This window comes from Rana temporaria, chromosome 4, assembly GCF_905171775.1.
Source record: "Rana temporaria chromosome 4, aRanTem1.1, whole genome shotgun sequence".
NCBI classification, from domain to species: Eukaryota; Metazoa; Chordata; class Amphibia; order Anura; family Ranidae; genus Rana; species Rana temporaria.
The window spans coordinates 24,025,580-24,050,503 of NC_053492.1; the positions used below are offsets into that span (position 1 = coordinate 24,025,580).

Consider the following 24,924-nt stretch of genomic DNA (forward strand, 5'->3'; position numbering starts at 1 on the left):
GAACCCTGTCTCAGTGGCATCCCCACTTAGCAGATCCCCAGCTCATGTCCGCTGCGTCCGCTGCCGGATTTCTGTCTGATGGTTGTACACACCATCAGACAGAAATCCGCGTGGACACGATACGCGGTGACGTGGCCACGCCGTGACGATTACGCAGCGACGTGCGCCGCCCTGGAAGGTCAATGCTTCTACGCATGCGTCAAATCACTTTGACGCAAGCGAGGGCTTTCGGCCGATCGGACATGTACGGTGAGTCTGTACAGACGACTGAACATGTCCGACGGACAGGCTTCCAGCGGACATGTTTCTTAGCATGCTAAGAAACATTTGTCTGCTGGAAACCTGTCCGATCCGCCGGACAATTGTCCGGTCGGCCGTACACACGACCGAACATGTCTGCTGAAACTGGTCCGTCGGACCAGTTTCAGCGGACATGTTCGGTCGTGTGTACGGGGCCTTAGTGTACTCACAATGATAGTAAGAACAAACGCATCAAATAACAACATCACCAGCTGTCAGGCAAAGGCATCTATCCAAACACGGCACGGTAGAAAAGCTATCGGAGCTAATCATCGGAGCTAATCATTACCACCAATAAAATGTATTGAATTAAAAATCTCTTAGTGTACTCACAACGATAGTAGGAACAAACACATCAAATAACAACAACTCCAGCCGTGAGGCAAAGGCATCTATCCAAACACAGCATGGTAGAAAAGCTAACATGTTTCTGGGGTTGTGCCCCCTTCTTCGGAGCTAATCATTACTGTACTACCATTAAAATGTATTGGATTAAAAATCAGTTAGTGTACTCGCAACGATAGTAGGAACAAACACATCAAACAACAACAACAACTCCAGCTGTGAGGCAGAGGTGTCTATCCAAGCATGGAACGGTAGAAAAGCTAACATGTTTCTGGGGTTGTGCCCCCTTCATCTGAGCTAATCATTACCACCATTAAAATTTCTGTTAGTGTACTCAGAAGGATAGTAAGAACAAACGCATCAAAAAACAATGTCAACTCCAGCCGTGAGGCAAAGGTGTCTATTCAAACATGGCACAGTGGTAAAACTAACGGGTTTTGGTGGTTGTGACCCCTTCATCAGAGCTAATCATTACCACCATTAAAATGTATTGAATTAAAAATCTGTTAGTGTACACAAAATGATAGTAAAAACAAACACATCAAATAGAAACAACTACAGCCGTGAGGCAAAGGCATCTATCCAAACATGGCACGGTAGAAAAGCTAACATGTTTCTGGGGTTGTGCCCCCTTCTTCAGAGCTAATCACTACTGTACTACCATTAAAATGTATTGGATTAAAAATCAGTTAGTGTACTCACAATGTTAGTAGGAAGAAACACATCAAATAACAACAACAACTCCAGCTGTGAGGCAAAGGTGTCTATCCAAGCATGCCACGGTAGAAAAGCTAACATGTTTCTGGGGTTGTGCCCCCTTGATCTGAGCTAATCATTACCACCATTAACATTTCTGTTAGTGTACTCACAATGATAGTAGGGACAAACGCATCAAATAACAACACCACCAGCTGTGAGGCAAAGGCATCCTATCCAAACATGGCACGGTAGAAAAGCTAACATGTTTCTGGTGTTGTGCCCCCTTCATCTGAACTAATCATTACCACCATTAAAATGTATTGAATTAAAAATCTGTTAGTGTACTCACAAGGATAGTAAGAACAAACGCATCAAATAACAACATCAACTCCAGCCGTGAGGCGAAGGCATCTATCCAAATATGGCACGGTAGAAAAGCTAACGAGTTTCAGGAGTCATGCCCCCTTCTTCAGAGTCATGAATAGCTAGCTGTACATGACCATACTCTTGTAATGCAGATGCTCCTGTTTATTGGTGATTACCCACACATGCAGCGTATTTCCCTGAACGCGAGGCTCTCACTTTTAGGAAATGCGCAGGAGCATTAATGTTTACACAAGTATTGCCGGCTGCCAGTGCTGGGAATTTTTATGCTTGAGCACTTTTGAGCCTGTAAACATCCATGTGTGCGAGGCCTTACAGGTTTTACAACCTCTATGCTCATTGGTTGATTTTCGTCACCAATTAGTCAAAACTTTACAATCATAGGGGGAAATGCATGTAAATTGTATAGTTTTTAGGCTGGTGTATTTTATCAATTGTGACAGGAAGTCAGGTAAATCTGTGGGTGTTGTCACAAACGGGACATACATTTCTGCCTTGCTTAGACAATACACTAATCATTGTTAGGCGTCGGCTGCGAGAAATAGGCAGACAAGGTCTAAGGGCGTTGAAAGACTCCAGCTGTTCAGAGTGAGGCATTTAAGGCCTCTATAAGAAGTCCAGAGGGTTACCACTAATTGGCTGCATCATCCTGAGTCTGTGTGAGTAGGAGAGCAGTGCCAGAAAGCCTTTGTGTGAAGGTGAGGAGAGGACTGATTTTTCTGTGTGATAAAAATCAAAAGACTATTGTTTTGTGCTGTATGACCAGCACTGTCTACCCAGCAGTAGGCTGTGTTAGACTTCATAGATAGGTTCCTGTGTGGAAGGTAGACGCCCAAAGTGGCTAGGATTTATTTTATGTTTGATTTTGTTTATGCTGTTTGGATGCTTGCAATTGTTTTCCAGCAAGATGGAAAAATAAACCAGAAACTTTGTTTTCAACCGTCTTCAACTGCCAGTCTGTATAAATTCAGTGCGTGGTGAACCCATCCAAGGGGTCACACACCCCGCTACCGAGCCGACCCCTCACACAATGTTGCAGCACCCACCTTGGGTCTTGTGACGTGCAGTTCGTTCACCGTCTCTATGTACTGTCTCTTCCAGACGCCTTGTTCAAAAGGTGTTGGGGAAAAGTTGATGTACCAACCGAATCGCAGGCACTTGGGCATCCATAGCTGGTCCAGTTCTGTCAGGGTTTTCCAGTGCCAGCTCACCTGGGGAAAGCATACACTTGTCATCATCACTACTAAAAGTATACATCAGCATACAGTACACACGTATAATTATGATGATGCTGAAGGATTTTTTATTTCTGTCCATCCAGTCCTGCGATTTACACAGTTCTACCACAGTGCCCAACCCTGTCCTACATTTTTATCTGGAAATCTTACAGGTCTTGCATAGTTGTGCACAGCCTATTGTATTAAGGTGTGTGCCACAAAACTCAAACTACGTGTGTATCTATATATATATATATATATATATATATATATATATACTGTATATAGACACACACCCACACATTCTTATAAATAAATGAAAACAAACTTTTTCAAATGTGAATGGTAGGGCAGTGGGTGATGCCAGTAGGGCAGTGGGTGATGTCAGTAGGGCAGTGGGCGATGTCAGTGGAGCAGTGGGTGATGTCAGTAGGGCAGTGGACGGTGTCAGTAGGGCAGTGGATGGTGTCAGTAGAGCATTGGACGGTGTCAGTAGAGCAGTGGGTGATGTCAGTAGGGCAGTGGACGGTGTCAGTAGGGCAGTGGACGGTATCAGTAGGGCAGTGGACGGTGTCAGTAGGGCAGTGGACGGTGTCAGTAGGGCAATGGACGGTGTCAGTGGGGCAGTGGACGGTGTCAGTAGAGCAGTGGACGGTGTCAGTAGGGCAGTGGACAGTGTCGGTAGGGCAATGGACGGTGTCAGTGGGGCAGTGGACGGTGTCAGTAGAGCAGTGGACGGTGTCAGTAGGGCAGTGGACGGTGTCGGTAGAGCAGAGGTTGGTGTCGGTAGGGCAGTGGACGGTGTCAGTAGGGCAGTGGACGGTGTCAGTAGGGCAGTGGACGGTGTCGGTAGAGCAGTGGATGGTGTCGGTAGAGCAGAGGTTGGTGTCGGTAGGCCAGTGGACGGTGTCAGTAGGGCAGTGGGTGATGTCAGTAGGGCAGTGGACGGTGTCAGTAGGGCAGTGGACGGTGTCAGTGGGGCAGTGGACGGTGTCAGTAGAGCAGTGGACGGTGTCGGTAGAGCAGTGGACGGTGTCAGTAGGGCAGTGGACAGTGTCGGTAGGGCAATGGACGGTGTCGTAGGGCAGTGGACGGTGTCAGTAGGGCAGTGGACGGTGTCAGTAGAGCATTGGACGGTGTCAGTAGGGCAGTGGACGGTGTCAGTAGGGCAGTGGACGGTGTCGGTAGGGCAGTGGACGGTGTCGGTAGGGCAGTGGACGGTGTCGGAAGGGCAGTGGACGGTGTCGGTAGGGCAGTGGACGGTGTCGTAGGGCAGTGGATGGTGTCAGTAGGGCAGTGGACGGTGTCAGTAGGGCAATGGACGGTGTCAGTGGGGCAGTGGACGGTGTCAGTAGAGCAGTGGACGGTGTCAGTAGGGCAGTGGACAGTGTCGGTAGGGCAATGGACGGTGTCAGTGGGGCAGTGGACGGTGTCAGTAGGGCAATGGACGGTGTCAGTAGGGCAGTGGACGGTGTCAGTAGAGCAGTGGACGGTGTCAGTAGGGCAGTGGACAGTGTCGGTAGGGCAATGGACGGTGTCGTAGGGCAGTGGACGGTGTCAGTAGGGCAGTGGACGGTGTCAGTAGAGCATTGGACGGTGTCAGTAGGGCAGTGGACGGTGTCAGTAGGGCAGTGGACGGTGTCGGTAGGGCAGTGGACGGTGTCGGTAGGGCAGTGGACGGTGTCGGAAGGGCAGTGGACGGTGTCGGTAGGGCAGTGGACGGTGTCGTAGGGCAGTGGACGGTGTCAGTAGGGCAATGGACGGTGTCAGTGGGGCAGTGGACGGTGTCAGTGGGGCAGTGGACGGTGTCAGTAGAGCAGTGGACGGTGTCAGTAGGGCAGTGGACAGTGTCGGTAGGGCAATGGACGGTGTCAGTGGGGCAGTGGACGGTGTCAGTAGGGCAATGGACGGTGTCAGTAGGGCAGTGGACGGTGTCAGTAGAGCAGTGGACGGTGTCAGTAGGGCAGTGGACAGTGTCGGTAGGGCAATGGACGGTGTCAGTGGGGCAGTGGACGGTGTCAGTAGAGCAGTGGACGGTGTCAGTAGGGCAGTGGGCGGTGTCGGTAGAGCAGAGGTTGGTGTCGGTAGGGCAGTGGACGGTGTCAGTAATGCAGTGGACGGTGTCAGTAGGGCAGTGGACGGTGTCGGTAGAGCAGAGGTTGGTGTCGGTAGGCCAGTGGACGGTGTCGGTAGGGCAGTGGGTGATGTCAGTAGGGCAGTGGACGGTGTCAGTAGGGCAGTGGACGGTGTCAGTGGGGCAGTGGACGGTGTCAGTAGAGCAGTGGACGGTGTCAGTAGGGCAGTGGACGGTGTCGGTAGGGCAATGGACGGTGTCGTAGGGCAGTGGACGGTGTCAGTAGGGCAGTGGACGGTGTCAGTAGAGCATTGGACGGTGTCAGTAGGGCAGTGGACGGTGTCGGTAGGGCAGTGGACGGTGTCGGTAGGGCAGTGGACGGTGTCGGAAGGGCAGTGGACGGTGTCAGTAGGGCAGTGGACGGTGTCGGTAGGGCAGTGGACGGTGTCGGAAGGGCAGTGGACGGTGTCGGTAGGGCAATGGACGGTGTCGTAGGGCAGTGGACGGTGTCAGTAGGGCAGTGGACGGTGTCAGTAGAGCATTGGACGGTGTCAGTAGGGCAGTGGACGGTGTCAGTAGGGCAGTGGACGGTGTCGGTAGAGCAGTGGACAGTGTCGGAAGGGCAGTGGACAGTGTCGGAAGGGCAGTGGACGGTGTCGGAAGGGCAGTGGACGGTGTCGGAAGGGCAGTGGACAGTGTCTGTAGGGCAGTGGACGGTGTCAGTAGAGCAGTGGACAGTGTCGGAAGGGCAGTGGACGGTGTCGGAAGGGCAGTGGACGGTGTCTGTAGGGCAGTGGACGGTGTCAGTAGGGCAGTGGACGGTGTCGGAAGGGCAGTGGACGGTGTCGGAAGGGCAGTGGACAGTGTCTGTAGGGCAGTGGACGGTGTCAGTAGAGCAGTGGACAGTGTCGGAAGGGCAGTGGACGGTGTCGGAAGGGCAGTGGACAGTGTCTGTAGGGCAGTGGACGGTGTCAGTAGAGCAGTGGACAGTGTCGGAAGGGCAGTGGACGGTGTCAGTAGAGCAGTGGACGGTGTCGGTAGGGCAGTGGACAGTGTCGGAAGGGCAGTGGACGGTGTCGGAAGGGCAGTGGACGGTGTCGGAAGGGCAGTGGACAGTGTCGGAAGGGCAGTGGACGGTGTCGGAAGGGCAGTGGACGGTGTCGGAAGGGCAGTGGACAGTGTCTGTAGGGCAGTGGACGGTGTCAGTAGAGCAATGGACAGTGTCTGTAGGGCAGTGGACGGTGTCAGTAGAGCAATGGACGGTGTCGGTAGGGCAGTGGACAGTGTCAGTAGGGCAGTGGACGGTGTCGGTAGGGCAGTGGACGGTGTCGGAAGGGCAGTGGACGGTGTCGGAAGGGCAGTGGACGGTGTCGGAAGGGCAGTGGACAGTGTCGGAAGGGCAGTGGACGGTGTCGGAAGGGCAGTGGACAGTGTCTGTAGGGCAGTGGACGGTGTCAGTAGAGCAATGGACGGTGTCGGTAGGGCAGTGGACAGTGTCTGTAGGGCAGTGGACGGTGTCAGTAGAGCAGTGGACAGTGTCGGAAGGGCAGTGGACGGTGTCGGAAGGGCAGTGGACAGTGTCTGTAGGGCAGTGGACGGTGTCGGAAGGGCAGTGGACAGTGTCTGTAGGGCAGTGGACGGTGTCAGTAGAGCAATGGACGGTGTCGGTAGGGCAGTGGACGGTGTCAGTAGAGCAGTGGACGGTGTCGGTAGGGCAGTGGACGGTGTCGGAAGGGCAGTGGACGGTGTCGGAATGGCAGTGGACGGTGTCGGAAGGGCAGTGGACAGTGTCGGAAGGGCAGTGGACGGTGTCGGAAGGGCAGTGGACAGTGTCTGTAGGGCAGTGGACGGTGTCAGTAGAGCAATGGACGGTGTCGGTAGGGCAGTGGACGGTGTCAGTAGAGCAGTGGACGGTGTCGGTAGGGCAGTGGACGGTGTCGGTAGGGCAGTGGACGGTGTCGGTAGAGCAGTGGACGGTGTCGGTAGAGCAGTGGACGGTGTCGGTAGGGCACTGAACGGTGTCAGAAGGGCAGTGGACAGTGTCTGTAGGGCAGTGGACGGTGTCAGTAGAGCAATGGACGGTGTCGGTAGGGCAGTGGACGGTGTCAGTAGAGCAGTGGACGGTGTCGGTAGGGCAGTGGACGGTGTCGGTAGGGCAGTGGACAGTGTCGGAAGGGCAGTGGACGGTGTCGGAAGGGCAGTGGACGGTGTCGGAAGGGCAGTGGACAGTGTCGGAAGGGCAGTGGACGGTGTCGGAAGGGCAGTGGACGGTGTCGGAAGGGCAGTGGACAGTGTCTGTAGGGCAGTGGACGGTGTCAGTAGAGCAATGGACAGTGTCTGTAGGGCAGTGGACGGTGTCAGTAGAGCAATGGACGGTGTCGGTAGGGCAGTGGACGGTGTCAGTAGAGCAGTGGACGGTGTCGGTAGGGCAGTGGACAGTGTCGGAAGGGCAGTGGACGGTGTCGGAAGGGCAGTGGACGGTGTCGGAAGGGCAGTGGACAGTGTCGGAAGGGCAGTGGACGGTGTCGGAAGGGCAGTGGACAGTGTCTGTAGGGCAGTGGACGGTGTCAGTAGAGCAATGGACGGTGTCGGTAGGGCAGTGGACAGTGTCTGTAGGGCAGTGGACGGTGTCAGTAGAGCAGTGGACAGTGTCGGAAGGGCAGTGGACGGTGTCGGAAGGGCAGTGGACAGTGTCTGTAGGGCAGTGGACGGTGTCGGAAGGGCAGTGGACAGTGTCTGTAGGGCAGTGGACGGTGTCAGTAGAGCAATGGACGGTGTCGGTAGGGCAGTGGACGGTGTCAGTAGAGCAGTGGACGGTGTCGGTAGGGCAGTGGACGGTGTCGGAAGGGCAGTGGACGGTGTCGGAATGGCAGTGGACGGTGTCGGAAGGGCAGTGGACAGTGTCGGAAGGGCAGTGGACGGTGTCGGAAGGGCAGTGGACAGTGTCTGTAGGGCAGTGGACGGTGTCAGTAGAGCAATGGACGGTGTCGGTAGGGCAGTGGACGGTGTCAGTAGAGCAGTGGACGGTGTCGGTAGGGCAGTGGACGGTGTCGGTAGGGCAGTGGACGGTGTCGGTAGAGCAGTGGACGGTGTCGGTAGAGCAGTGGACGGTGTCGGTAGAGCAGTGGACGGTGTCGGTAGAGCAGTGGACGGTGTCGGTAGGGCACTGAACGGTGTCAGAAGGGCAGTGGACGGTGTCGGTAGTGTTTTATCACTTTCTCTTTTTATTATTTTTTACAATACTATTTTTTTTTCACTATTTTTTTTTTTTTTAGAAAATCCCGTTTGGGGGCTTTTGTAATATATTTGAATCTAGACAGACCCCTGATGTCTCACTTTTGAGACAGAGAAGGAGACTTGAGACAGAGTTTCCCCAGTCTCTTTCTCTGCAGCTTCAGCTGCACTGGACAGTGAATGAATGGGAAGTGTTATGTGCTGAGTGGCTTCCTGTTTATTCACAAACTGAAGCATAGTAAACACAGCATGCTTCAGTTATGAAAGAACACAGCGAGTGATCAGAACCAATCACGCATTGTGTTCATTCAGAAAAGGAAGGGACTAGTAAATAGGTTGGGCAGCAGGGGGAATCTTTGCCGCAGAAGGTGATTAGGGTATGCCCAGGCACACCTCGCACACGCCTATGAGGTCTTGTCCTTTCCCCCAACCCATGACTGGACAGTGAAATAAAGAATCAGCAGACTGATGAGCCCGTCTCTCTCTCTCACTCTGTTCTCCCCTGCTATCAGCATAGCTCCCAACTGTCCCTGATTTCGAGGGACTGTCCTGATTTGGAGCAATGTCCCTCTTTCCTCCTCATTTGTCCCTCATTTTGGTCTGATCTATATAGTTGTATATAAAATGCATTTTTTATCTATCAAAAAGTGTATCCCAGAGCTAAACCTTTCATCTGATTTCTAAATTGCTGCATTTGTAAATTCCAAAAGCCAATATAAAGGAATAGTAGTGGTAAAAAAAAGAACTTGTGGGTTTAACCAATCTTATTTTTTTGTACAATTCTCCTTTAAGGGGGCATGGCAAGGGGTGTGTCCTATGCCTGCATACTTTTGCTGATAGGTGTCCCTCATTTCCATGTCAAAAAGTTGGGAGGTATGTATCAGTATTCCCACTTGTTGTCACATGAGCACTGCAACACAGCTGCTTCATACCTCCCAACATTTTGAGATGGGAATGAGGGACACCTACTAGCAAATGTATGTAGGCATAGGACACGCCCCCTGCCCCACCCCCTTAAAGGGGAAATAACCAAAAAAAGGTTAATTAAATGTGCAAGTGCTTTTTTTGCCACTCCTCTTCCTTAACCACTTCCATACAGGGCACTTACGCACCTTCCCGCCCAAGCCAATTTTCAGCTTTCAGCACTGTCGCACTTTGAATGGCAATTGCGCGGTCATGCTACACTATACCCAAACAAAATTGGCGTCCTTTTTTCCCCACAAATAGAGCTTTCTTTTGGTGGTACTTGATCACCTCTGCGATTATTTTTTTTGCGCAACAACTAAAAAAAGACTGAAAATTTTGGAAAAAAATATGTTTTTATTTTTTTCTGTTATTTTTTTTGTAAATAAGTAAGTTTTCTCTTTCAATTACGGGCACTGATATGGCGGCACTGATGGGCACCGATGAGATGGCACTGATGGACATCGATGAGGTAGTACTGACGGGCACAGATGAGGTGGCACTGATTGGCGGCGCTTTGTATGCGGCACTGATGGGCACACATAGGCGGCACTGATGGGCACACATAGGCGGCACTGATGGGCACACAAAGGCGGCACTGATGGGCACACATTGGCGGCACTGATGGGCACTCATGGGCGGCACTGGGCACTCATGGGCGGCACTTATGGGTGGCACTGATGGTTACTTATGGGTGGCACAGATGGGCACTGATAGGTGGGCACTGGGCATGGATGGGCACTGTGGGGTGGCACTGATGGACACTGTAGGGTGGCACTGATGGACAATGTGGGGTGGCCATGATGGACACTGTGGGGCGGCACTGATTTACCTTTGTTGCCAGTCAGTGCCCATTTGTGGGCACTGATTGGCATGTTTTTTTTTATGCTTTTTTTTTTACAGACTTTTTTTTTTTTTTAAAGACTTTTTTTTTGGGGGGCTTTTTTTTTTTATCTGCCCTTCCCTGGTGGTCCATGTGGCGATCCGAGGGGGGGCTGCGCTGATAAACAATCAGCGCGAACCCCCCCTGTCAGGAGAGCCGCCGATCGGCTCTCCTATACTCGCGTCTGTCAGACGCGAGTGAGGAAGAGCCATCAACGGCTCTTCCTGTTTACATCGTGATCAGCCGTGGTTGGACACGGCTGATCACGTGGTAAAGAGTCTCCGTGAGAGACTCTTTACCGAGATCGGTGTTGCGGGGTGTCAGACTGAACAGATCCATACAGAGGAACATCCCCAACTAGAACAGATCCATACAGAGGAACATCTCCAACTAGAACAGATCCATACAGAGGAATATCCCCAACTAGAACAGATCCATACAGAGGAACATCTCCAACTAGAACAGATCCATACAGAGGAACATCCCCAACTAGAACAGATCCATACAGAGGAACATCCCCAACTAGAACAGATCCATACAGAGGAACATCCCCAACTAGAACAGATCCATACAGAGGAACATCCCCAACTAAAACAGATCCATACAGAGGAACATCCCCAACTAGAACAGATCCATACAGAGGAACATCCCCAACTAGAACAGATCCATACAGAGGAACATCCCCAACTAGAACAGATCCATACAGAGGAACATCCCCAACTAGAACAGATCCATACAGAGGAACATCCCCAACTAGAACAGATCCATACAGAGGAACATCCCCAACTAGAACAGATCCATACAGAGGAACATCCCCAACTAGAACAGATCCATACAGAGGAACATCCCCAACTAGAACAGATCCTTACAGAGGAACATCCCCAACTAGAACAGATCCATACAGAGGAACATCCCCAACTAGAACAGATCCATACAGAGGAACACCCCCAACTAGAACAGATCCATATAGAGGAACATCCCCAACTAGAACAGATCCATACAGAGGAACATCCCCAACTAGAACAGATCCATACAGAGGAACATCCCCAACTAGAACAGATCCATACAGAGGAATATCCCCAACTAGAACAGATCCATACAGAGGAACATCCCCAACTAAAACAGATCCATACAGAAGAACATCCCCAACTAGAACAGATCCATACAGAGGAACATCCCCAACTAGAACAGATCCATACAGAGGAACATCCCCAACTAGAACAGATCCATACAGAGGAACATCCCCAACTAGAACAGATCCATACAGAGGAACATCCCCCAACTAGAACAGATCCATACAGAAGAACATCCCCCAACTAGAACAGATCCATACAGAGGAACATCCCCAACTAGAACAGATCCATACAGAGGAACATCCCCAACTAGAACAGATCCATACAGAGGAACATCCCCAACTAGAACAGATCCATACAGAGGAACATCCCCAACTAGAACAGATCCATACAGAGGAACATCCCCAACTAGAACAGATCCATACAGAGGAACATCCCCAACTAGAACAGATCCATACAGAGGAACATCCCCAACTAGAACAGATCCATACAGAGGAACATCCCCAACTAGAACAGATCCTTACAGAGGAACATCCCCAACTAGAACAGATCCATACAGAGGAACATCCCCAACTAGAACAGATCCATACAGAGGAACACCCCCAACTAGAACAGATCCATATAGAGGAACATCCCCAACTAGAACAGATCCATACAGAGGAACATCCCCAACTAGAACAGATCCATACAGAGGAACATCCCCAACTAGAACAGATCCATACAGAGGAACATCCCCAACTAGAACAGATCCATACAGAGGAACATCCCCAACTAGAACAGATCCATACAGAGAAACATCCCCAACTAGAACAGATCCATACAGAGGAACATCCCCAACTGGAACAGATCCATACAGAAGAACATCCCCAACTAGAACAGATCCATACAGAGGAACATCCCCAACTAGAACAGATCCATACAGAGGAACATCCCCAACTAGAACAGATCCATACAGAGGAACATCCCCAACTAGAACAGATCCATACAGAGGAACATCCCCAACTAGAACAGATCCATACAGAAGAACATCCCCAACTAGAACAGATCCATACAGAGGAATATCCCCAACTGGAACAGATCTATACAGAGGAACATCCCCAACTAGAACAGATCCATACAGAGGAATATCCCCAACTAGAACAGATCCATACAGAGGAACATCCCCAACTAGAACAGATCCATACAGAGGAACATCCCCAACTAGAACAGATCCATACAGAGGAACATCCCCAACTAGAACAGATCCATACAGAGGAACATCCCCAACTAGAACAGATCCATACAGAGGAACATCCCCAACTAGAACAGTTTCATACAGAGGAACATCCCCAACTAGAACAGATCCATACAGAGGAACATCCCCAACTGGAACAGATCCAAACAGAGGAATATCCCCAACTGCAACAGATCAATACAGAGGAACATCCCCAATTAGAACAGATCCATACAGAGGAACATCCCCAACTGCAACAGATCCATACAGAGGAACATCCCCAACTAGAACAGATCCATACAGAGGAACATCCCCAACTAGAACAGATCCATACAGAGGAACATCCCCAACTAGAACAGATCCATACAGAGGAACATCCCCAACTAGAACAGATCCATACAGAGGAACATCCCCAACTAGAACAGATCCATACAGAGGAACATCCCCAACTAGAACAGTTTCATACAGAGGAACATCCCCAATTAGAACAGATCCATACAGAGGAACATCCCCAACTGCAACAGATCCATACAGAGGAACATCCCCAACTAGAACAGATCCATACAGAGGAACATCCCCAACTAGAACAGATCCATACAGAGGAACATCCCCAACTAGAACAGATCCATACAGAGGAACATCCCCAACTAGAACAGATCCATACAGAGGAACATCCCCAACTAGAACAGATCCATACAGAGGAACATCCCCAACTAGAACAGTTTCATACAGAGGAACATCCCCAATTAGAACAGATCCATACAGAGGAACATCCCCAACTAGAACAGATCCATACAGAGGAACATCCCCAATCAGAACAGATCCATACAGAGGAACATCCCCAATCAGAACAGATCCATACAGAGGAACATCACCAACTGGAACAGATCCAAACAGAGGAATATCCCCAACTGCAACAGATCAATACAGAGGAACATCCCAAACTAGAACAGATCCATACAGAGGAACATCCCCAACTGGAACAGATCCAAACAGAGGAATATCCCCAACTGCAACAGATCAATACAGAGGAACATCCCAAACTAGAACAGATCCATACAGAGGAACATCCCCAACTAGAACAGATCCATACAGAAGAACATCCTCAACTGGAACAGATCCATACAGAGGAACATCACCAACTGCAACAGATCAATACAGAGGAACATCCCCAACTAGAACAGATCCATACAGAGGAACATCCCCAACTAGAACAGATCCATACAGAGGAACATCCCCAACTAGAACAGATCCATACAGAGGAACATCCCCAACTAGAACAGATCCATACAGAGGAACATCTCCAACTAGAACAGATCCATACAGAGGAACATCCCCAACTAGAACAGATCCATACAGAGGAACTTCCCCAACTAGAACAGATCCATACAGAGGAACATCCCCAACTAGAACAGATCCATACAGAGGAACACCCCCAGCTAGAACACATCCGTACAGAGGAACATCCCCAACTAGAACAGATCCATACAGAGGAACATCCCCAACTAGAACAGATCCATACAGAGGAACATCCCCAACTAGAACAGATCCATACAGAGGAACATCCCCAACTAGAACAGATCCATACAGAGGAACATCCCCAACTAGAACAGATCCATACAGAGGAACATCCCCAACTAGAACAGATCCATACAGAGGAACATCCCCAACTAGAACAGATCCATACAGAGGAACATCCCCAACTAGAACAGATCCATACAGAGGAACATCCCCAACTAGAACAGTTTCATACAGAGGAACATCCCCAATTAGAACAGATCCATACAGAGGAACATCCCCAACTAGAACAGATCCATACAGAGGAACATCCCCAACTAGAACAGATCCATACAGAGGAACATCCCCAACTAGAACAGATCCACACAGAGGAACATGCCCAACTGGAACAGATCCAAACAGAGGAATATCCCCAACTGCAACAGATCAATACAGAGGAACATCCCCAACTAGAACAGATCCATACAGAGGAACATCCCCAACTAGAACAGATCCATACAGAAGAACATCCCCAACTGGAACAGATCCATACAGAGGAACATCCCCAACTGCAACAGATCAATACAGAGGAACATCCCCAACTAGAACAGATCCATACAGAGGAACATCCCCAACTAGAACAGATCCATACAGAGGAACATCCCCAACTAGAACAGATCCATACAGAGGAACATCCCCAACTAGAACAGATCCATACAGAGGAACATCTCCAACTAGAACAGATCCATACAGAGGAACATCCCCAACTAGAACAGATCCATACAGAGGAACTTCCCCAACTAGAACAGATCCATACAGAGGAACATCCCCAACTAGAACAGATCCATACAGAGGAACACCCCCAGCTAGAACAGATCCATACAGAGGAACATCCCCAACTAGAACAGATCCATACAGAGGAATATCCCCAACTAGAACAGATCCATACAGAGGAACATCCCCCACTAGAACAGATCCATATAGAGGAACATCCCCAACTAGAACAGATCCATACAGAGGAACATCCCCAACTAGAACAGATCCATACAGAGGAAAATCCCCAACTAGAAGAGAGGAAGAAGATGGTGGGCATCAGATTTGCGCTGTCCACATGCAATACACACCTGTGCGCAGCGGCAGAGGCTGCGGGGGTCCAGGAAGGAGAAGATGTAGAGAGACAGAACCCGGGGCAGCACCGTTGTGAAGTCCAGAGATTCTCGTGGGACTTTCTCCTGCAGGTGGTTGTTGCAGAACCTGAGCTGTGACATGGAACATCTCTCGAAGAGGTCGCAGAGGATCCTCCGTCTCTGGGTATCCGACCACTTGTCAAACTGAAAGCAGAAACAGTTCCCCTTAGTTAGTCCTCTCCTTCTGTCATTTCTTGGTGGTGTCACCTACTCAGTGGGGTAGATTTACTAAAGCAGGGGTCTCCAAACTTTCTAAACGAAGGGCAAGTTTACTGTCCTTCAGACTTATAGGGGCAGGACTGTGGTCATTGGGAGTAGAAAAGGTCCTGGCATCAGTGGGAATATACAATGCCCCATGTTTGTTGTCAGTGGCAGAAATTGTGCCCCATCCTTGGTATCATTGGGAGTACTTGTGCCCCATCATTTGTGTCATTGAGCCCCTTTAGTTGTGGCATTGGTAGAAACTGTGTCCCATTGCTGGTGTCATGGGGAGGAATTGTGCCCCATTATTTGTGTTCTTAAACCCCATTGTCTGTGTCATTGGGAGAAACTGGGTCCCATTGTTGATCTCATTGGGAGGAATTGTGCCCCATCATTGGTGTCATTGAGCCCCATTGTTTGTGTCATTGGGAGAAACTGTGTCCAGTTGTTGGTGTCATTGGGAGGAATCATGCCCCGTCATTGGTGTCATTGAGCCCCATTGCTTGTGTCATTGGGAGAAATTGTGTCTCATCATTGGTATCATTTGGAGGAATTGTACCCCAACTCTGGTGTCTTTAAACCCTATTGTTTGTGTCAATGGGAGAAACTGGGCCCCATTGGTGTCATTGAGCCCCATTGTTTGTGTCATTAGGAGAAACTGTGTCCCATTGCTGGTGTCATTGGGAGGAATTGTGCACCATCATTTGTGTCCTTGAGCCCCATTAACCACTTGCTTACTGGGCACATATACCCCCTTCCTGCCCAGGCCAAATTTCAGCTTTCAGCACTGCGTCGCTTTAAATTAAAATTGCGCGGTCGTGACTGGCAGGGAAGGGGTTAACACTAGGGGGCGAAGAAGGGGTTAAATGTGTATCCTTGGTGTGTTCTAACTGTGTGTGGAGGGGGACTGACTGGGAGAGGTGACCGATCTGTGTCCCTATGTACAAGGGACACAGCATCTGTCTCCTCTCCCTGACAGGACGTGGAGCTCTGTGTTTACACACAGAGCTCCACGTCCCTGCTCTGTCATTGCCGATCGCGGGTACCTGCCGGACATCGCGGCCGCCAGGCACGCGCATCGGCATTTCGGGGACGAGCCGGGAGTGCGCACCCCTCAGTGGCAGGAGGACGTGAAGACGTCAAAAGACGGTGTCCTGGATTTCTAGAGCCACTTTGAGGCCGTCATTTGACTATGGCCCGGGGCTCAAGTAGTTGATTGTGTCATTGGGAGAAATTGTACCTCATCTCTGGTGTCATTGAGCCCCATTGTTGGTGTCATTGGGAGGAATTGTGCCCCGTCATTGGTGTCCTTGAGCCCCACTGTTTGTGTCATTGGGAGAAACTGAGTCCCATTGTTGGTGTCATTGGGAGGAATTGTGCAGGTGAGGGATCAATCTGCTCACAGAACACCTAGTAATCCCTGGAGGAACCCCAAGGTTCTATGGAACCCTGGCTGAGAAAGCCTGGTCTAAATGATATACGCTTTTATCTGAACTTCGGGATTTTGTCCAAGGTCCCCCTACATTAGTTGTCAATTGAAAAATTCCCCCTTACATTGGTGGTCAGTAGAGCAACAACCTTTACTTAAGATATTAGTGGGGAATTGCCCCTTTACATTGGTGGTCATTTTAGGTGGGGGATCAATCTGCTCACAGAACACCTAGGAACCTCCAGAGGAACCCCAAGGTTCTATGGAACCCTGGTTGAGAAAGCCTGGTCTAAATTATATAAGCCTTTATCTGAACTTCAGGATTTCGTCCAAGGTCCCCCTACATAGGTAAGACTCGCCTCTCACTATCTGCATATATCTGCTTGTCTTTCACCCATATGATCATATACCTTATATGCATTATATACCGTATATACTCGAGTATAAGCCGACCCGAATATAAGCAGAGGCACCTAATTTTACCACAAGAAACTGGGAAAACCTATTGACTCGAGTATAAGCCTAGGGTGTCCATCTGCATGCCTCACTGTGCCTCACTTTGCCTCACTTTCCCTCACTGTGTCCATGTCCATGCCTCACTGTGTCCATGCCTCACTGTGTCCCTGCCTCACTGTGCCCATGCCTCACTGTGCCCATGCCTCACTGTGCCCATGCCTCACTGTGTCCATGCCTCACTGTGCCCATGTCCATGCCTCACTGTGCCCATGCCTCACTGTGTACATGCCTCACTGTGCCCATGACTAGACTGCCGTTTAACATTGGAGTCTATAGAAGGGGTGCCTGGCTTTGAAAAATCTGTGCTCCCCAGCAATAGTTGCCCCAGACAACAAACTTTGCACACTTGTAGAGGAGAAATTGGGCTACATGTGACCCAAGTTTCGGGTCCAGGTCCCCAAAGTCACTAGAGAAGATACCGTTTAACATTGGAGTCTATGGAAGGGGTGCCCGGCTTTAAAAAAATCGGTGCTCCCCGGCCGTAGGTCCCCCGGACAACAAACAAGTCCGGGAGATCAGGTGCAAAAAGATGACTCGAGTATAAGCCGAGGGGGGCATTTTCGGCACACAAACAATGTGCTGAAAAACTCGGCTTATACTCGAGTATATACGGTACTCATGTACTGGCTATTACAGCCAACACATGAACATTGATTCAGCTGTTGTTGTGACTTCTGTTTCATATATTTAACATGAGATTTCACCCATGTCCTTCTTGTTATGCCTAGCATATTATGCACTTTACCAGAAACTCCTGAGAGAGGCTCAAAGAGCGAAACATGTTGAGCGGTATCTTTTGCACAAATGCTTGTTTTGAAATACACAAAATATGATGTGGATGTTTTTTTTTTTTCAACCTCTGAAGGAACCCCAGGGTTCTATGGAACTCTGGTTGAGAAAGCCTGGTCTAAATTATATAAGCCTTTACCTACAGAATTTCGTACAAGGTATTAATTTACTAAGGCTTTCCCAAAACCATAGACAATAACCTGACTCTTCATTAACATTGGAAGAAATTACATGCGTCTGTTCACCAACCATAAACCAGCTGGTAATCACAGATCAACGAATTAAATATTTAAAAGATTTACTGAAGTTCTATGGAGTGCAGGCCCGGACTGGCCATAGGGCATACCGGGCATATGCCCGGTGGGCCGCAGGTCACGTCTCTATAATGTAGGGGGGTCTGTATGGGCTGTATTGTAGAGGGGGTCTGTAATGTAGGGGGGAGGTCTGTATTGTAGAGGGGGTCTGTAATGTAGGGGGGTCTGTATTGTACAGGGGGTCTGTAATATAGAGGGGTTCTGTATTGTAGAGGGGGTCTGTAATGTAGGGGGGGTCTGCACTGTAGGGAGGGGGTTTGCACTGTAGGGAGGGTGTCTGCACTGTAGGGAGGTCTGTGTAACATGCAGGGGGTCCAGAACTGTAAGGCCCTGTACACACGATCAGTCCAAACTGATGAAAACGGACTGAAGGACCGTTCTCATCGGTTAACCGATGAAACTGACTGATGATCTGATGTGCCTACACACCATCAGTTAAAAAAACGATCGAGTCCAACGCGGTGATGTAAAACACAACGACGTGCTGAAAAAAACGAAGTTCAATGCTTCCAAGCATGCGTTGACTTGATTCTGAGCATGCGCGGGTTTTGAACCGATGCTTTTATGTACTAACCATCGGTTTTGACCTATCGGTTATCAGTCCATCAGTTCAATTTTAAAGCAAGTTCTAAATTTTTGGACTGAAGGATAACTGACTGATGGGGCCCACACACGGTCGGTTTGGACTGATGAAACTGAACTTCAGTCCGTTTTCATCAGTTTGGACTGATCGTGTGCACAGGGCCTTAGGGGGGTGTCTGTGTAACAAACTGTGGGGGGCTGTGTAATGTAAAGGGGTCCAGAGGTGCGGTGCTGTGTAATGTAAAGGGGTCCAGAGGTGCAGGATGCTGTGTAATGTAAAAGGGTCCAGAGGTGCAGGGTGCTGTGTAATGTAAAGGAGTCCAGAGGTGCAGGGTGCTGTGTAATGTAAAGGGGTCCAGAAGTGCAGGGTGCTGTGTAATGTAAAGGGGACCAGAGGTGCAGGGTGCTGTGTAATGTAAAGGGGTCCAGAGGTGCATGGTGCATGTGTAATGTAAAAGGGTCCAGAGGTGCGGTGCTATGTAACGTAAAGGGGTCCAGGGTGCTTTGTAATGTAAAGGGGTCCAAAGGTGCAAGGTGCTGTGTAATGTAAAGAGGTCCAGAGGTGCAGGGTGCTGTGTAATGTAAAGAGGTCCAGAGGTGAAGGGTGCTGTGTAATGTAATGGGGCCCAGAGGTGCAGGGTGCATGTGTAATGTAAAAGGGTCCAGAGGTGCTGTGTAATGTAAAGGGGTCCAGGGTGCTGTGTAATGTAAAGGGGTCCAGAGGTGCAAGGTGCTGTGTAATGTAAAGAGGTCCAGAGGTGCAGGGTGTTGTGTAATGTAAAGAGGTCCAGAGGTGCAGGGTGTTGTGTAATGTAAAGGGGTCCAGGGTGCTGTGTAATGTAAAGGGGTCCAGAGGTGAAGGGTGCTGTGTAATGTAAAGGGGTCCAGAGGTGCAGGGTGCTGTGTAATGTAAAGGGGACCAGAGGTGCAGGGTGCTGTGTAATGTAAAGGGGACCAGAGGTGCAGGGTGCTGTGTAATGTAAAGGGGTCCAAAGGTACAAGGCGCTGGAACCCCACATCCCATCATCAGGCCGCGTCCCAGTCCGGGCCTGATGGAGTGTGTTTAATGATGATATATATGGTAACATTTATGATGTCTCTAGAATACCCCTGTCTGGTCAACACAAAAGGAACAAAGACTGACGGTCATTAGTGTGTATTTAGCACTGCAAATGTATTGACATGAATGTGGCCGATCCTTTGAAATGACAGCATAGGGGTCTTGGTTACCACATGAAAGGCTCGGGGTTTGACGCCTCATTCCAGGTCGTGGTGCAGGTGTGGTGGGCTGGTGTCTGGTTATCATGGCTTCTCAGTTTACTCCCTGAGCTGAGGAATGTGTAACCAACTTTTATGAGTGACGGGTCATTGCTCCAACCTTAGGCCACGATCGTACTAGAAACGTGCTCCTGTCTTCATTGGCTTATCTGGATAAAGCTAAACTGATCGATCCTGGCCAAGGGGGACGTGTGCAAGCGACTCTCCTGATCCCAACGAGGCAATGCCAATAGACGCCTTTCATAGGTTGCGAGAACCAGTGATTGTACCTATCCAAAAGTACTCAGAGTGTAAATTTAGCATGTTGCATCTCTTGACCCCCATATAATGTCTGCAATTACCTAATGAGTGAATGTGTGCTTTGTAACCGGATCACTTTAAATGTGATCTCCAGCCTTCCAACTCCTCTGCTGTACTGAAATGGCTCACTCTGATCTCAGTGCGCACTGTGGGCCGGATTCAAGTAGATTTGCGCATTTATTACGGAGGCGCAGGGCAACAATTTTGCCCTGCGCCCCCGCAATTTTTTTGCGCTGCCCCCGATTCACGGAGCAGAAGCTCCGTAAATTGTGCGGGCGCGCCGGCAAAATGCCCGGCTCAAGCGCGCGCAATTTAAATGATCCCGTAGGGGGCGGGAATCATTTAAATTAGGCGCATTCCCGCGCCGATCGTAGAGTGCATGCTCCGTCGGGAAACTTTCCCGACGTGCATTGCGGCAAATGACGTCGCAAGGACGTCATTTGCTTCAAAGTGAATGTGAATGGCGTCCAGCGCCATTCACGATTCACTTACGCAAATGACGTAAATTTCAAATTTCGCGACGCGGGAACGACGGGTATACTTTAGCATTGGCTGCCCCTGCTTTTAGCATGTGCAGCCTTACGCGAAACCCAACGTACGCAAATGACGTAAACTGCGTACGCAGGGCTCGCGTAATGTTGTGAATCGGCGTTAGTATGCAATTTGCATACTATACGCTGACCACAACGGAAGCGCCACCTAGCGGCCAAGGTAAGAATGCAGCCTAAGATATGAGGGCATAAGAGCCTTATGCCACGCATATTTTAGGCTGTAGTTGGCGTAACGAGCTCTCTGAATCAGGAGAACTCGTTACGCCGGGGCAAGTAAGCAATTGCGCTGCGTAACTATGGTTACGCAGACGCAATTGCTACCTGAATCTACCCCAATGTGCATTAGAAGCTGCAGCAAGTCATAAATAGCCCACCTAATTTCGTGGCTTGGGGACACCATCTAGACCCGGCGTCACTAAATGGCGGATCGCGGTCTGGACATGGACCAAATTACAGTCCTGTCCGGACCACGGCCGCACCACTTAGCAGCCTAAGTGAACTCCTCTCCTCCCGCCACTGCAGCTGGTAAAAGTCAGAGCATTGTAGAGGGTGGGGGGAATGGCAGGGTGGACTCCTCTTCTCTATGTACTTGCCTGCTGCCGCTGTTGTTGGACTCACAGCAGGGAAGAGGGCGGAAGGAGAGGAGGAGAGGGAGCTGCTCAACCTTCATATTAATAAGCGGGTCACTCACTTTTTAACAAGAAGAGTTGGACAGCTCCTGCCCTTGGTGTAGACCTTCCATGCCCCCTGCCCTCTTCCCTGCAGTGAGTCCAACAGCAGCAGCGGCAGCGGCAGCAGGCAAGTAGATACAGAAGAAGTGTCCAACCTACCATTCCTGCCACACTATATTTTTGTGTTAAGGTATTACTGTGAAGGAAGCAGATTATGGGGGGGGGGGCTGTGATCTCAGAGGGGGAGCTATGATGTGGGGGGACTGTGAGAGAGGAGATCTGTGATATAGGGGGCTGTGAGATGGGGGATCTGTGATATGGGGGGGCTGTGATGTGAGAGGGGGGAGCGTGATGTGAGAGAGGGGAACTGTGATATGGGGGAGTGTGATGTGAGAGAGAGGAACTGTGATATGGGGGGCTGTGATGTGAGAGGGGGAGCTGTGATATGGGGGACTGTGATGTAAGATGGGGGTGCTATGAGATGGGGGGCTGTGGAGTGAGATGGGGGAGCTGTGATATGGGGGGCTGTGATGTGAGATGGGGGAGCTATGATATGGGGGCCATGGAGTGAGATGGGGGAGCTGTGATATGGGGGCTGTGGAGTGAGATGGGGGAGCTGTGATATGGGGGCTGTGGAGTAAGATGGGGGAGCTGTGATATGGGGGGCTGTGATGTGAGATGGGGGAGCTATGATATGGGGGGGCTGTGAAGTGAGATGGGGGAGCTGTGATATGGGGGGCTGTGATGTGAGATGGGGGAGCTATGATATGGGGGCTGTGGAGTGAGATGGGGGAGCTGTGATATGGGGGGCTGTGGCGTGAGATGGGGGAGCTGAAATATGAGGGCTATGGAGTGAGATGGGGGAGCTGTGATATGGGGGGCTGTGGAGTGAGATGGGGGAGCTGTGATATGGGGGGCTGTGGAGTGAGATAGGGGAGCTGTAAAATGGGGGGCTGTGGCGTGAGATGGGGGAGCTGTGATATGAGGGCTGTGGAGTGAGATGGAGGCTGTGATATGGGGGAGCTGTGATATGGGGGGCTGTGATGTTAGAGGGGGCAGCTGTGATATGGGGGGGGCTGATATGCGAGAGGTGGAGCTGTGATATAGGGGGCTGTGATGTGAGGGGAGGAGCTGTGATATGGGAGGCTGTGATGTGAGGGGGGAGCTGTGATATGGAGGGCTTTGATGTGAAAGGGGGTGCTGTGATATGGGGAGGGGGTGCTGTGATTTGAGAGGGGGGACCTGTGAAATGGGGGGCTGTGCTGTGATGTGAACGAGTTGCTGTGATATAGGGGGACCTATGATATAGGGGGGCTGTGATGTGAACGAGTTTCTGTGATATAGGGGGGCTGTGATGTGAGATGGGGGAGCTGTGATATGGGGTGGCTGTGATGTGAGAGAGGGAACTGTGATATGAGAGGCTGTGATGTGAGGGGGGAGCTGTGATATGGAGGGCTTTGATGTGAAAGGGGGTGCTGTGATATAGGGAGGGGGTGCTGTGATTTGAGAGGGGGGACCTGTGAAATGGGGGGCTATGCTGTGATGTGAACAAGTTGTTGTGATATAGGGGGGCTGTGATATGGGGGGCTGTGATGTGAGAGGGGGACCTATGATGTGAACAAGTTTCTGTGATATAGGGGGACTGTGATGTGAGGGGGGAGCTGTGATGTGAGATGGGGGAGCTGTGATATGGGGTGGCTGTGATGTGAGGGGGGAGCTGTGATGTGAGATGGGGGAGCTGTTATATGGGGTGGCTGTGATGTGAGGGGGGAGCTGGGATATTGGGGGGGCTATGACGTGAGGGGGGGGGAACTGCGATATATGGGCAGTGATGTGAGAGGGGGAGCTGTGATATGGGGGGCTGTGATGTGAGAGGGGGAGCTGTGATATGGGGGGGGCTGTGATGTGAGAGGGGGAGCTGTGATATGGGGGGGGCTGTGATGTGAGGGGGAAGCTGTGATAAGGGGGGCTGTGATGTGAACGAGGAGATGGAGCTGTAATATGGGGGGGTGTGATGTAAGGGGGGCTGTGATTGAAAAGACGACTGTAATTTGAGGGGGGCTCTGATATGAAAGGGGGGCTGTGATGTGATGTGATAGGGGGAGCTGTGATATGGGGGGAGGCTGTGATGTAAGGGGGGCTGTGATTGAAAAGAGGAGCTGTAATGTGAAGGGGGCTCTGATATGAAAGGGGGGCTGTGATTTGAATGAGGGGACTGAGGACACTGATGTAAAGGACCGGAGTCATAGAAGAAAAAATGAGATTCAACCCTCTTCAGAAAGAAAACATTATAAACCCCACCTTCGTGAATTTGAATTTAGTACCTCCCCTTTAATTCATTGGATTTTATTTCTTTGAATCGCGGAGGCTCAGCATCACAAGTGGGTGTTACCATGCCAATACATCCTGCCTAGGACACACCCACTCCTCTAGACTGACACCCATCCATCAAGTATTTTAATATTTGCATAACTCCTCCCACTGTGCACCAGGGCTGAGGGTTTTAGAGACTTGAGTATTGAGGAATTTTCATATTTGCATAACCCCTCCCACTGCTTGTGTCAGGACTGAGAGCATTACTGAGGGAGGGAGGGAGCAAGTCTTTGTGAAGGTGTAATTAGAGCAAGACAGGAGCAGACCTAATTAACAAACAATAAACCCTTTCTCACCTAATAATGAGGAGGGGGCACACATCAGTAGGGTGAGTTATCTCAGCACACACCTGTTCTCCTCTTCACATGCCCCCCCCCCCCACCGGGCCAAATGTTTACCCATCAACCTATACAGAGGAGAACTCTTCCCACCCCACTACAACGCAAAGGAATCTTTTCGGGGCAAACGCAACTCCAACCAAACTTGTTAGCGAGGATATACATGACTTTTGTTTCCCTCAATTTAATACGGTGTGTTAGTCGGGTGGGGGGAAACAAACTGAAAATTTCTGGAAAAAAAACCCATCAAACGCAGCCACTGTGCTCATCAATAGCAGCCACTGTGCCATTAATCGCAGCCACTGCACCCATCAATCGCAGCCACTGTGCCCATCAATCGCAGCCACTGCACCCATCAATCGCAGCCACTGTGCCCATCAATCGCCGCCACCGGTCAGCAGCTACAAATACTGCAGCTACTGACTTTTAATATAAGGACACTTACCTGTCCTGGGCGCCCGCGATGTCCTCACCCAAAGCTGACCCATCCCTCGGTTCTCGGGTGAAGGCGCG

The 24,924-nt window shown here is 50.4% G+C and overlaps 1 protein-coding gene across 3 annotated transcripts in view; it reads right to left on the reverse strand.

The window, feature by feature from the left end:
* Positions 1-24,924, reverse strand: part of FBXO16 (F-box protein 16) — a 61,392-nt gene that overhangs the window by 19,225 nt on the left and 17,243 nt on the right. For all 3 annotated transcript variants that reach the window (XM_040348127.1, XM_040348126.1, XM_040348128.1), the window contains 2 exons: positions 15,007-15,213; positions 2,775-2,939 (listed from right to left, as the gene is read on the reverse strand). In XM_040348127.1, coding sequence (XP_040204061.1) covers positions 2,775-2,939; positions 15,007-15,213 — 372 coding nt within the window. The remainder of the gene's footprint in view (positions 1-2,774; positions 2,940-15,006; positions 15,214-24,924) is intronic.